General features: G+C 43.5%; 2 protein-coding genes across 2 annotated transcripts; both read right to left on the bottom strand.

The window, feature by feature from the left end:
- Nucleotides 1–10,729: 10,729 nt before the first annotated feature.
- LOC141673746 (uncharacterized) lies at nucleotides 10,730–11,158 on the bottom strand. The gene has a single exon (XM_074480488.1). The coding sequence runs from the start codon at nucleotides 11,156–11,158 to the stop codon at nucleotides 10,730–10,732; it is 429 nt and encodes a 142-aa protein (XP_074336589.1).
- Nucleotides 11,159–11,191: 33 nt separating this feature from the next.
- On the bottom strand, nucleotides 11,192–12,010 carry LOC141673747 (uncharacterized). The gene has a single exon (XM_074480489.1). The coding sequence runs from the start codon at nucleotides 12,008–12,010 to the stop codon at nucleotides 11,192–11,194; it is 819 nt and encodes a 272-aa protein (XP_074336590.1).
- Nucleotides 12,011–14,392: the final 2,382 nt, after the last annotated feature.

Below are 14,392 nucleotides of genomic sequence, written 5' to 3' on the forward strand. Positions count from 1 at the left end.
CCTAAAACCATTCACCTATCTTCCGAGGAAACTATCATATATAATGAGCTTATAAAGGATAATGGCCAGACTCCCAGCTGGACTTTGTTAGAGAAATTTTCTTTGATTCAAGAGGGACTTTCCTCAGTCTCTCCGCAGGGTACTTTTTTTCTCCTTCTAATGTTTTCCTTTTTTTTTTTCACGCGCTATTGACACTACTTATCTTGGTTTTTCCTTTGTTTTTGCAGCAGCTATAGAAATCAACAGTGAGAACTTGCATGTTATTGAGGAAACAACAAGAATGAAAAAGGCCCGGCTTGCGGGGTTGGATCCCCGTGGCAAGGTACTGGAGCTTAGTTTTCTGAAAAAGCATAAGAAGCCTATGGTGGAGGCTTCTTCTGGGGGGACTGAAACCCCGGCTGCTTCTGCTTCTGTTGCTACTGGTGCTTTCCAGCCTCTCTGGGGGTTCCGTCATGGGGACACCATGGTTGGTTCCACGAAGCACGCATGGGATTGGTCCTACTACTCTATGACCCCTAAGGACTTCACTAATATTGTGGCTGGTCCAGACTTGAAGATGATAAAGCTTATGGGTGCCCAATCTCTAGCCTCGTTAAGGGTCTTCCCCTTTTTTTATATATACTTGTAACATTCTTTTGTCTTACACCCTTTATTTATCATTTTGTTTCAGTCCAATTCTAATTTCCAACCGGCTGTGAGACAAGCCGAGTCCTGGAAGAAAGCCTCGGATAACGGGGATAATGCCCTCAGGAGGCAACAGAGGAAGTATGTTGCGCTGGAGAAGAAGATGAAGTGCAAGGAGGAGGAGCTAGGAGAAGCTAACGCTGAGTTAGTTACTATGAAGGCGGAGAAAGACAGAGTTATTGATGCTTACTTGGACACGGAGGAGTTTTCCAGTCCATGAGGGTTAGGGACGACTCAGTTTTTCCCGGATTTTTCAGGACTAGTTGGGACACATCATCGTAGTCTTTAAAACGTAGTCTTTATAACGAATATATAAAACCAAGTACAAACAAGAGTATAGGGTTAACAAAACAAGAAACAAGCATCCAAGATTACAACTCAAAACAAAGATTCACAAGAATAAAACTAGATCATCTTCGCCTTTGTTGAATTGTGCTATAGGTCTCTTGCCGTCTTCTCCTTGTGCTCTGTTAAGTCTCCTTATTGAAAAATGACTTTAAGTTATCAATATATAGCAGTCCAATCATCCCAGGAGTCCATAAAATAGAATTACAATAGAATCAGGATTTCTGCATCCCGACACGGCGCGGCCGCGCGCTTGACCAGCGCTGGCGCGCTGACTTCCTGTACTTCGGCACGGCCGCGCGCTTCATCAGCGCGGGCGCGCTGGATTTCTGCCAAAACTTATTTTCTCCATTTTTCTTGCAGCTTCGAGCCGGTCTTCGTGAGCTTTTATTCCAACACCACCTTAACACCATATTAGCACCAAAATAATGCTAATTCACCTGATTCACAAATTAATGCCTGAAATGCAAAAACACTAGAAAATACGTTAAAACACGAATAACTTGAGTACAAATACATCAATTCAAAGCTTATTAGAGCATAATAAAATGTCATAAATGCCACTCAACAGTGCACCCCCTGACAAGGGGTTGAAATATATCTATGATAATCTAAAGGGTGACCGGCCGGTTCCTCCCGTGCTTACAGAGGGTCCCTCGCGTGCACAACAGACGGTTGATAGGTTTGGTCTTGGTGATGCGCAGTATAGAAGGTTGATTCGGTGTATCGAGGCCATGCATGACATCCACCGACATTTTGCTGAAGATTTGACACACGCTCTCGGTACTATTTTTCGAGACATTAGTGTCGAGGTTGATTGGCCACCTGATCCGCCATCCGAAGAGGGTGATCCTCCCGCTAACAAGGTATGCCTGAAATCCTTATTATTACCTTCAATGAGGACATTGAAAATTTTAAGTTTGGGGATGATAATGTAAGGAATAGTAGTGTGTGTGTCCATATAGATTCATATTGCATGTTTAGTTGTAGTTCATTCATATTTTTGCATGATTGTTCATTTAGGACATATTTGGTTGCATTTTTTTTGTGTTATTATGTGAGTCCATGTAGTTGCATTTGCATGCATATAACATGATCCCTAAGGTTGAGCTATTTCTGATTGGTTGGTTGATGTTGATGTGAGTGTAGTGATGACGAATAGAGGGATTTGCATGCCAAAAATAAAAAAAATTCACAAAGTCTTATAGGATTGCTTTAGAGCTAGATCATGATCATACTTGTTTGTTGTTGAGATTTAATCACTTGGTTATATTTAGAATTTGTGATATTCTCGTAATGATGTAAAAACACTGATTTTTTTATCTGGAGAAAAACTTAGATTTCATTGCTAGTTATGGCTAGGCGTCAAATGGCTAGTAGCCGGCTCATATTTTTATGAGTAGTCTAGGGTTGAATGAGATGGAGTGAAACACACTCATTCAGAAATTGTTGGAAAAAAAGAAAAAAAAGAGAAAAAAATATATGTGTTATGCATAATTGATCAAGAGTGAGCTCTCGAGTTATTAAGTTCTAGGGGACTTTATTCCTAGTGACCTAAGGCTTTTATAGTCTGGGATCCGCTAACCTAACGCTCGCTACATGGGTATTATTGTACAAGTCTTTTGGGACCTCATTCATTGCACGATCAAATAAGCATTTTTTATGTGTTCAATAATAGCGTGAATCCTTGTAAAACTATAGTAGGAAGGAGGTGTTGAGAGTCATTATGTGTTTAACATTTATTATGTTGATAAACTTGTGATTGTCTTGATGAGAGATAAGTATGGTTATTGATCTAGTATCGAGAGTATATCTGTTAAGCGTTGTACACACGCACGTTTCTAGTTTTTGAGTTGGTTTGTGGGGTTTATTCGAACTCTATTTTAAGTCATTGCATTTTTAGCAGCATTCGCTTATCGGTTGGTTATGGTTATTCTGAGGGGATCGATTGCATTATCATTCAGTTGCATTCACGTAGTTACATTCATGCATTAGGTTTGTTTTATAGTTTTGAGTCTGTTTATGCTTGAGGACAAGCATCGATTTAAGTTTGGGGGTGTGATGAGTAGATTTTGTATCTACTTGGAACACTTCATTACAGGCTTAAGTTGGTGTTTTGGACCCAAGTTATTGGTATTTTTGATGTGTTTTTGTGTTATTGCATTTCAGGCATCAGTTAAAGGAAGAAAGGATCTTTTCAAAGAATTATACTGAAAAAGATCAGAATTGGAAGCCTAAGCCATTCTCAAGTTGTAGAGAATGTCGTTAGCTTCGCGTGGGTAATTGAATCGCCTAATTCTGACGAGCAGAACTCAAGATACGGCCAAAAGAAGAAATGTCAAAAAGTTTCCAGAAGGCCAGCGCGGGCGCGCGGCGCGGTTGCGCTCGCGCCGCGCCAAAACCCGCGCACCCACGCCGCTGAAATCACTATTCCAGCGCGGCCGCGCCCGAAAATAGCGCGCCCGCGCCCTGTTTCTGCACCAGAATCCTGATTTTAGTCGAAATTGAAGATTTTGAGAGTCCTGGTCATCCTGGAGCCTATATATATCAATAAAAAGACGTTTTTAACGAGAGGGAGACCTGAGAGAGCAATAAGAAAACCTAGAGAGCACGAGACGACTACAGAGAAGAAGACTTTTATATTCTTTAGTATAGTTGATACTTGGATGCTTGTTTTCGATTTGTCTTTGAACCCTAGTACTCTTATATCATTTATTATCATGTTTTCATTAGAACCCATGGTGACGATGAGTTCAATTATGAACTAATCATTATCGTGGGATTCTAATGGATTTACTTATGGATTTCTATGTGTGGTGATTGATTGATATCCTAGTGTTAACGGAGGATTTGGGAACAACAAAACTTGATGTTAGTAGCCGGAAACAAGATCTGTAGTGGCAGTTCTTCGTCGGAAACGTGAACAGTAACCGGTGGATCCGATGAACAGTATTCATCGAAAAAGATGAACAGTGTTTGGTGGTGATAATTATTGGGGGCTGAGATTGCTTAGGGTTAGTGGTGGCTCCTTTGCGCTCTCGCTTCTAACCCCTTACAATTTGCCTACGTACCCCTATTTATAGGGGATCAAGTCCACGTAGTTCTTGGGGAACAAGAAACCTAATGGGCTTAGATTTCTTATCCCGAGGCCCAGTACAAAACCCACTGGAAACCGTCTTCTACTAGCTTTAGGAATGTCCGCCGATGAGGCCCAACCACAAAGGCCCAAGGCTCGTCCGCGGTTTCGAGACTTCACGGATGAGGCATCTCCCTGGCCAAGGATAACCCTCCGCTACCAGCTGTTTTTCTAGTCCGTGGACGCAGGTATAGCCGTGGTTCACCCCAAATGTTGGACGCATCCTTGTCCCCCGATAAGGAGCCCCTACCAGATTGCAGGACAAGTGATCCCAAGCTTTCGGGTGCAAAGTGCAGGATACTCCGAAGTCTCCCAACGAGGACACCCGTTGACTACAGAGACAGAGCTCCCAAAGCACACACCAAATTTCACACCACATCCCCAATGAGGACATCCATTGACTACAGGAGGAGGTCTTCAGTCCAGGCATACCCCTGGAGGTCTCTGACCATGGACACCGCCTTTCCTGTAGATGTTCTACAGGAAGGAGTTCTTTAATAGAGTACCTGTATCAAATATATTAGTAATAATAATCTCCATCTTCCTTGATCCTTCCAAAGAACTCGGCCTAGGAGTCATGTTTGAAGTATCGTCACAAGGTCTTCTGTTCATTTAGGGCGCGCCCTAAGGCTTTCCATAGGAAGAGACTTAATCAGGAAATTTCCCCACCTTCCCTTAGTGACTGGGGACGCCTTCCCATTATGCTGAGGGCGTGCCCCCTTTATACATGGGGTCAAGTGATGGCAACTTCTTCATCAACCATCAAAATATAGGGCGCGCCTTTCATACAAAGGGCGCGCCACCTTTCCTTCTATAAGGCATATAACCTTATCTGTTCCTTAATTTTAGGCATTTCTTTCATAATTTTGACTATTTTATCAATCTCAATCTGAATATTGTTTATACCAATTTTTGGGCATAACAACTACCCCCCAAATTCCATATGTCTTTGAAAATGGCATTGGAATTTTTCCTCATCCTTATCAAAATCTGTATAAACAAAATCTCCGATATTATCTTACTGGGCGCGCCTTCAATAGGGCGTGCCTTCTTAAAGTTCCAAATTTTGCATCCAGGATTTCTAGTCACCGAGATAATTTATACGTGGCGCGCCTTCAAGAGGGCGCGTCCTAAAATTTGAATTATTTTGAAACGGTTCCCCTATATATTCAGAAATCGTGCCTGACATGATTGACGTGATTTATTTTAACAGCTGTCATTTTTTCAACTATAAATACCAATCATATCCTTTTTTTACTTTTCACTCTTACCCTCTCTCTTACTTTACCCTCCTTTCCTTTTCAGAGCACCACCACCGACGACACTACTCTTCTGCTCGGGATCTCTCTCTCGGCCACCATTTCCCCAGCTTTTTTCGATCATTCTCTTCTCCATTCGAAAAGGTATGTAAAACTTCTTTCTTTTCTGAATTTCATCACATAAATCACATTGCATGCTACTTTGTCTCTTCAACTCCCTTAACTGTTCTTGAAGATATACATAAAATGGTGTATGTATCTGTGTATGTATATGTGTAATTTCGAATTTTTACTGATTTAGATCCAAAATCATTGGGTTTAACTTTTAAACTGCTGTTTTTGAGAATTTCAATCGTTAGTGCCCTTATGCCTTAAAAACCATTACTTACGATCTGCACATAACCATCTGTGCCTTTAAAATCCGCCAGCAACTTAGGACGCGCCTTATCTTTAGCCTCTTATAATCTGTACATGACCATAATCGGGCGCGCCTGTTTTTAATAAAACACATCCTTATGAATAGACTAGGATTTTCTTTATGGCGCGCCTTCTCATGAGAAGGCTTGTCTTAGAAGGGAGTTGACATAGATCATAGGAAATATTCTTCTCTTACACATCCCCCTATCTTTCCTGTTTCCCTTATACTTTCGTATCTCGTTCTTTCATATCGGGCGCACCCTCAAAATTTCTTTTGGTTTTCTTGACAGCTGGAAGACGAGGGCGCGTCCTCTCCTTTTCACCCTTTCAAGAATTTCCTTACAAATTTGGGGATCTATTCGCCTCCAAACACTTACTTCGATCCTCAGCCCCCAATCGCTCACCATACTCCTGAATTTCTGAACCGGGTGGCGCCTTCTTCAAGATTCCAAAAAGGGTATCTTGATGGCAGACTCCTCAGACAGTTCTTCTACGGACAACATTCCTTTATCTCATAGGCACGGGAAGCAGAAGATGGTCCAAAAGGACAGATCCCCTGCCCCAGATAGGACATAACTGGATGACGATGACTGGTTCGAGAGTTTGAATGCCGATAGGTATAGGGGTATTGAGAGGGGTGTCAATGTAGGTGCAGGACCTTCTAAAGTATCCTACAGGGTTGTTTCCCCGAGCCCCTCTCCTCAATAAACACAGGGCGCGCCTACTTCTCCTATTTCTGAGGGCGCGCCTACTTCTCCTATTTCTGAGGGCGCGCCTGAAGTAAATGCGTCACCTCTCCGTGATGAAGAAAATTTCTTTGATGAGGAATCCTTCCAGTTTTCCACCTCCCCTGAACCTTCTCCAATCCCCTTCCAATACTGGGAAGTTTCTGACAGTGAATTAGACTTTGATTGGGATGAATTCGAACCATGCAATGAAGCCGTGAAGAAACGTTTCAGGAAGGAGCATGGGAAGCTTTTCTGTGTGGGCCTGTCCTCAGCTTGTTCAGATGAGCAACTAGGATGGCTCATGGAGTTTTATGACATGGAAGGCATATGGGCGCGCCCTCTGAGCATGATGCGTCCCCATATCTTCAACTATGGAAGGAACTTTAAAATCCCTAGAATGGTAACCAGCCCAAAACTGGTATCTTTGGGCATAGGCGCGCCCTTACACCCCTATCTTAGGGAAGTGATAGAACTTTACGACGTGGCTCCACTCCAACTTTCTCCCAACAGCTACAAGTTTGTTCTGGCCCTGTTCATTCTCTATACAGACCTTGGCTTCCCTCAACCTTCCATGGCTGAAGTCGCCTATTTCTTTAACCTGAGAAAATCTGACCATGGGTACTACTACTTGGTTGTAGACAAACAACATAACAAGAAGGGTTTCTCCTCTGGCAAGCTTAGCCATGAAAAAGGCTAGAAGGAAAACTTCTTTTATTTGTATGACGTTCCCAGAATAAGGATAAGATTTAACAAGTCACCAAGTAAGGGCGCGCCCTTTCTTTCTTTCCTTGCATTATTTCTATGTTATTTGCTCCTTTTCACATCTTTATACTTTTTTTAGACAGACCGGTGGCCAAACCACTTAAGGGCGAGCCCAAAAAATGAGCTGAAGCCCTTCTCAGAGTGGCTGCTGATAGGTGGAACCTAAAGACCTTAGTCACCCGGACTAATCTGATGCGAGTCAGAATCCTTTCTGACCAAGTAGGGACAAAGTGTAAATATGTAAAGTTTAGGAAAGGCGCCCCTGTTTCCCGTATAATCGATCTAGATAATGAGGAAGACGCTGAAGAAGAAGAAGAAGCAGATGACAACTCTTTTCAAGGCCAAGATCCTTCAGGTTCAACAATTGTAGAGTCTAAAGGCACGCCCTCCTACAATTGGCGCGTCCTAACTTCTTTTCTGTTAGCTTTTATATTAACATACTGGATATAAATTCCTGTTCATGTGGTTAATCTTTCCGCCTCTCAGGGCGCGCCCTTTCACTCTAGGCGTAGCACTTTATACATGTTTATCAATGTTATCTTTATCAATTGCTTTTATTTATTGCTATGTTCAACACACTTAACTGTCACGTTCAATTAACATGTTCTATGTTTTATGCAGAAATGGCTCCTCCAAGAATTCCCAAGTCTTTTGGGGCGCGCCCTGGTGACAAATCCAAGCCTAAGCCGAAGAAAGATGCTCCTGCAGCACAGGCATCCGTCCCCAACCTAACTCCTATTCCTCAGACAACTCCTGTCTTGAAAAGGCCCGTGATCGATCTTACAGATAAACAAGGCGCGCCTAAGAGACATAGAGCAGAGGGCGCGCCTTCTGGCTCTTCTGCTGCCTTGAACGTTCTTGGCCCCATGGGTTCCCTTCACGTTTCAGATGAAGAAGTGGAACAGTGGCAAGCCATGGATTTGGGAGATGCTGCTCGTGCTTCTATAAAGGCATCTTGCCAATTGTTCATCCACTCCACCCGAGTGGTGGACAAGCTACTTGAAGAGGGGGCGCGCCTAGAGAGGCTATAGGGTGACAACAACATTCTAAGAAACACCCTCAAGGACAAGGACTTTTTGCATGCTAAGGATATCAAGGCTAAGGACTCTGAAATCTCCTTTCTCAAGGATGATGTGGCCAATCTTACTTCTCAGCTAGAAATTGCCAACAAAAAGGCTACCTCTCTCCACACTGAGCTTGGTGCAACCAACTTGAGGATTGAGTATCTGGAGGAGCAGTAGAAACTGGGCTGGCCTGATGAGAAGAGGGAAATGACTGATGAAGCATTTGCCAATGGTTTCCACTTCTACATGGTTGATTTTGTGGCCAATGACCCTGATTATACTTTTGAGAAGTTTGAGGAAGAGACCATTGCTGAGATGGTGGAATTTAAGAAGGAGCATGCTGCTGAAATCAAGGCAAGGAGGATAGAACTTGGGTTGGAGGAGGAAGAAGGTGAGGGCGCGCCACAAGAGGAAATCCCCAAGGACGCGCCTAAAGCTAATCCCACTGTTCCTCTTCAAACCATTCCTCCAACAGACCACTCTCAAGGCGCGCCTTGATTTATGTCTTTCCTTCATTTGTACTTAAGTTTCAAATACTTCTGAGGAGCCAGCCCTCTTTTGATGCTGTGCAAAGTTGTACGACTTATTTTTCTGCTACTCTTTTACTTTGCATCATGACATTTCGTATGACTTAATATGATTTTATCTTTCTCAGTATGCATAAAAATTTGTTAAGGCACTCTGACCTTTTCTTGGTTACTTATAAAAACACGAGACTCATATTTTCATGGTGGCGCGCCCTCATGTCACCATAAATCTTGTCAGTTCATTATGACTTATGTTGCTACAGGGCGCGCCCTTTAATATCAGAATTTATTTAGCACATTTGTGGGTGTTTTTCTTTTTACGTGATCTCAAAGTTGTTATCGTATCATTAAGATCTAACGTCCCTTTTATCGTAGCGTTTAGATATGATGGCGCGCCTTATTTTCTCGAAGTTGCAAATAACACATACTTTTTCTTATCAGTAATGCCTTTGCGATATTTTACTTAAGTATCAGTCCAAGGGCGCGCCCTAATCTGGGGAGCTTTTGCCTTAGCTTATTTTGCTGGCCATGTACTTTTATTCCTTTCATCCTTGTATACTATGTTTATCTTGATTATGAAGCAGAAGTTATTAGATAGGGCGCGCCTCAATATAGGGCGCGCCTCTGATGTTTTTCAAATGAAAAATTTCATGTCAAGCAAATAAAGCAATTTGAAGTAACTTTTTCCTTTTATTGATAATACGCTCTAGTGTATAAATTACACCAGTCCCATGGCTACTATGCTCTATGGGGAAATTATTTGAATTTTTTTTTCCTTCTGCTAGTTCCAAGGTTCGCAGTCACATGTACTACCCCCCCTAGGATAGGAGGAATTTATTTGCTACTAGCCTATTACATAAGAAAATAAGGGGGACACAGCCACACCCTACTGATAATACTTCCGTAAATATTCCGTATTCCACGCTCGAGGAATAAGTCTACCATCCAGATCTTCTAAGCGATAGGTTCCCTTCCAGAGTATAGCTTTAACCTTGTACGGTCCTTCCCAATTAGCTCCAAGCACCCCGTGCTGAGCTATCTTAGTGTTAGGCATAACCTTTCGCAACACAAGATCTCCAACCTTGAACGACACAAATTTTACCTTTTTATTGAAATACCTTGCGATTCTCTGCTGATATGCAGCAAGCTTTAATTGAGAGTTCGTTCGGGCTTCGTCTAACAGATCCAAGTGAAGCCTCTGGTTGACTTCTGCATCTTCCTCAACAAACACGTCTCTCTAGAGGGATCCAGCTCCTACCTCCACGGGAACCATGGCCTCATACCCATAAGTCAGCAGAAAGGGGGTTTCTCCTGTGGTCGATCTAGGGGTCGTATTGTAAGACCAAAGGACCATGGGCATCTCCTCTGGCCAATCTCCTTTTTTCTCTTCTAACTTTGCCTTCAAAGTATGTTTTATGATTTTATTTATGGCTTTCGTCTGACCATTACTCTGCGGATGATAAACCGCGGTGAAGTCCTTTTTAGTTTTCAAGTCCTCACAAAGCTTCCTTAACTCTTTACTATCAAACTGCTTCCCATTGTCTGAGATGAGTTTGTAGGGGATACCGAACCTGCATATTATGGAATTGAACACAAAATCCCTTATCTTCTTTGCCGTGATCGTGGCTAGTGGCATAGCCTCTGCCCATTTGGTAAAGTAGTCCACAGCCACCACGGCGTATTTCACACCCCCCTTTGCTTTGGGCAACTCTCCAATGAGATCAATTCCCCACATGGCAAAAGGCCAAGGACTCGCCAATGAGGTAATGGTGGATGCCGGGGCGTTGGAATAGTTGGTGAATCACTGTCAACGGTCACAAGCCCGGACAAAATTGAAGGCATCTTCTCTCATAGTCGGCCAGTAGTATCCTTGTCTGAGTGCTTTTAATGCCAACGAACCACCCCCCGAGTGATTGCCACAAATTCCTTCGTGCACCTCTCTGAGAATACAGTTTCCTTCTTCCATATCCACACAACGTAACAGTGGTTGATTAAATCCTCTCTTAGATAATATCCCGTCATATTCCACATACTTTGCAGCCTGGTACCGAAGGCATCGAGCCTGTAATTTGTCTTCTGGTACAACTCCTATCTGAATATAGTTATGAATGGGGGTCATCCAGCTTTCTCGCGGGACTTCTAGCGTCTGAAGCACCTCTACCTCTGGAATACTTGGAATTTCCTGGATTCCCAAAGGGATTCGTCCAAGTTGAACGTTGTCCATCTGTGAACCCATCTTGGCCAAAGCATCCGCAATACTATTTTCTTCTCACGGAATGCTTTCTAGCCTGGCATTTGAAATTTTTTTCAGTAGGCGTTGCGCACATCTCATATATAACTCCGTTCGCGGTCCCCGGGCTTGGAAACCTGCGTTGACCTGGTTCATAACTAATTCGGAATCGCTCCGAACTATTAGATTCATGGCCCATACCTCCAGAGCTAATTTTAGACCGTTGATCAAGGCTTCATACTCAGCATCATTATTAGTAGCATAAAACTTGAAATGGATAGCACTCATCAAACGGTGCCCCTCCGGAGTGATCAAGAAAATCCCGGCACCTGATCCATTGTTGTTCATGGCCCTATCAATATGTAATATCCACCAAGGGTGTGGGAGTTCCTGCCTCTTTTCATCCTGAGAACTTCCTTGCGAGGTCAGTTCCGCCAACACTATGGCCTTGTCATCAACTTCTGCATCGAACTCAAGTAAGAAATCAGCCAGCGCTTGTCCCTTGATTGCCGTGCGAGGACAATATTCCAAATCGAATTGTCCTAGCTCCACTGCCCATTTTAACATTCTCCCTGACGATTTGGGTTTATGTAGAATATGCCGAATCGGATAAGCGGTGCGAACTTCTATTCGGTGAGCCTGAAAGTATGGTCTTAGCTTTCGTGCCGCAAGAATAATAGCGTACACTAGTTTTTCCATGTTGGTATACCTGGTTTCCGCATCCAGCAACCTTTTGCTCACATAGTATACGGGCCACTGGTGGCTTACTTCTTCCTTCACCAACACCGTGCTAACGGAGTATTCAGATACCGCCAAGTAAAGAATCAACATTTCTTCGTCTTCTGGCTTGGCTAACATCGGAGGATTTTCCAATTGCTCTTTGATTTTTAGAAAAGCTTCTTCACACTCGGGGGTCCACAGAAAATCCTTTCCCCTTCTTTTGATTGCCTTAAAGAATTCTTTGCACCTATCTGATGACTTTGAGGCAAATCAATTTAGGGCCGCAATCCTTCCTGTCAGGCTCTGTACTTGTTTGATGCTGGTGGGAGATTTCATGTCTAGCAGAGCTTTGTTTTTTGCCGGGTTAGCCTCAATCCCCCGATGGTTGACCATGAATCCCAAGAATTTCCCTGACTCCATACCGAACACACACTTCTGCGGGTTTAGCTTCATCTTATATTTTCTCAGGATATGGAACATTTTCTAAGTCGGCAATGTGATCTTCCACCCTTTTAGACTTTACGAGCATATCATCCACATATACTTCCATCGTCTTCCCAATCTGCTTCTTGAACATTTTGTTTACCAATCTTTGATAAGTGGCACCGATGTTGATCAGACCAAATGGCATTCCGATATAGCAATAGAGCCCTCTATCAGTAATAAAAGAGGTGTGCTCCTGGACAGGCTCATACATAAGGATTTGGTTATACCCGGAGTATGCGTCTATGAAGCTGAGCAAGGCATGTCCTGCCGTGGCGTCGACCAACTGATCAATTCTTGGTAGGGGAAAACTATTTTTCGGGCATGCCTTATTCAGATCGGTGAAATCCATGCATGTTCTCCATTTGCCGTTGGGCTTTTTTACCAATACCGGGTTTGCTAGCCACTCTGGGTAGAAGGATTCTTGAATTAGTCTGACGTCCAGGAGTCTCTCTACTTTTTCTGCTAGGGCTATAGCTCTCACTCCGGGTTTCTTATGCTTGGGGTCGATATTCAATCGGTGGCACATTACCTCTGGATCGATTTCTACCATATCAGAATGGCACCATGCAAATACATCAAGGTTCGCCAAGAGAAATATTGAAAGACCTTCCTTCAACTTTGGTGCCAACTGAGATCCTTTTCTCAAAACTTTACTCGGATCTTTTTCATCGACAGGGATTTCAATTGTATCTTCTATTGGCCCCATCTTCTCTGTCGGCATCGGTATCCGGGGATCTAGGTCAGGTGAATCATGGATTTCATTGTCTTGTAGAGAAGGCGCATCCCCTTTAGGAGGAGCGTCGACTTCTTTAGAAGGCACGCCCTGCATAGCAGGGGCATCAACTTCCTTGGTATGTTTTTTGGGTAAGGGCGCTCCTTCAGGGGGAAGGGCATCTACCTCACACTCATCCTGTTCGAGGCTTTGCAAGACATCGAATCTTCCTTCTAACCGTTCCCCATTGAAATCTGTTTGGACTATGGTGTCCATTGCCTCCTCTTCTTCCAACATCTCAATTCTGATTGCGTCTTCCAAGTACAACGTTGTTGGGGGCAGCCCGGAGGGAGGCTCATCTTCTTGCTCAACATAGTAGTGGACTCGGATTTCCTCGATTGGTTGCTCAATGCTCTTTTCTTGATCTACGTCCGAAGTATTTTCGGCGTGGGAGTCTTTTCTAAAGCCTCTCATAGCTTGCCTACAACACTCCCGAGAGTCATACTGAGAAACCTTTATACTTCCCACCCCATTTGGCGTTGGAAATTTGATGGTTAGATGGTGGATTAAAGTGATAACTCTCATCTCCCGCAGAAAAGGTCGTCCCAATAGCACGTTATGGGACGATTCCTGATTCAGGACCTTAAATTCAAGCATCTTTGTTACCGACAACGGGCTTTTCCCCAAAGTACATGGTAGCCGGATCGATCCCATGTCTAACTCCTGCGCCTGAAAAACCATAGACCCACGAGTCTTCCCCCGACATATCCAGATCGGGTAGTCCCATCTTCTTGAAGGTGCTGTAGTAGAGGATATTTGCTGAGCTTCCATTATCCACGAAGGCTCTATGGACATTTCTGGTTCCGATCTGGATAGAAATAACCAGCGCATCATTGTGGGGATGATGTACCCATCGGGCATCTGCTTCTCTGAAGGTAATATCCATGGACTCACCCTTAAATACTTTGGGCGGTCGAGTTTCCACCCTATGAATGTCTGTGAGAGGCCTGAACCGGGCTTCCCTAGCGTATCTTGCCAAGGCTTGGAAATGCATTCCATCCAGGGATCTCCCCCGTAGATTGTTCGGATACTGCCATCCCTGACAAATTTATTTTCCTCCAGGGTATCATTGTTTGACTCGCGTGGGGCTCACCTTTCTTCTTCTTTTGCTCTGTCATCCTTGTGCTTCCTTACTTCCTTGACTACCCATTCACCAAGGTATCCTTCCTTGATAAGCGCTTCAATTTCATCTTTTAAATGTCGGCACTCATGCGTGTTATGTCCATATGATTCATGGTATTAACAATACTTTTTCTTGTCTT

The sequence above is a fragment of the Apium graveolens genome, chromosome 7 (assembly GCF_009905375.1).
Source record: "Apium graveolens cultivar Ventura chromosome 7, ASM990537v1, whole genome shotgun sequence".
NCBI lineage: Eukaryota > Viridiplantae > Streptophyta > Magnoliopsida > Apiales > Apiaceae > Apium > Apium graveolens.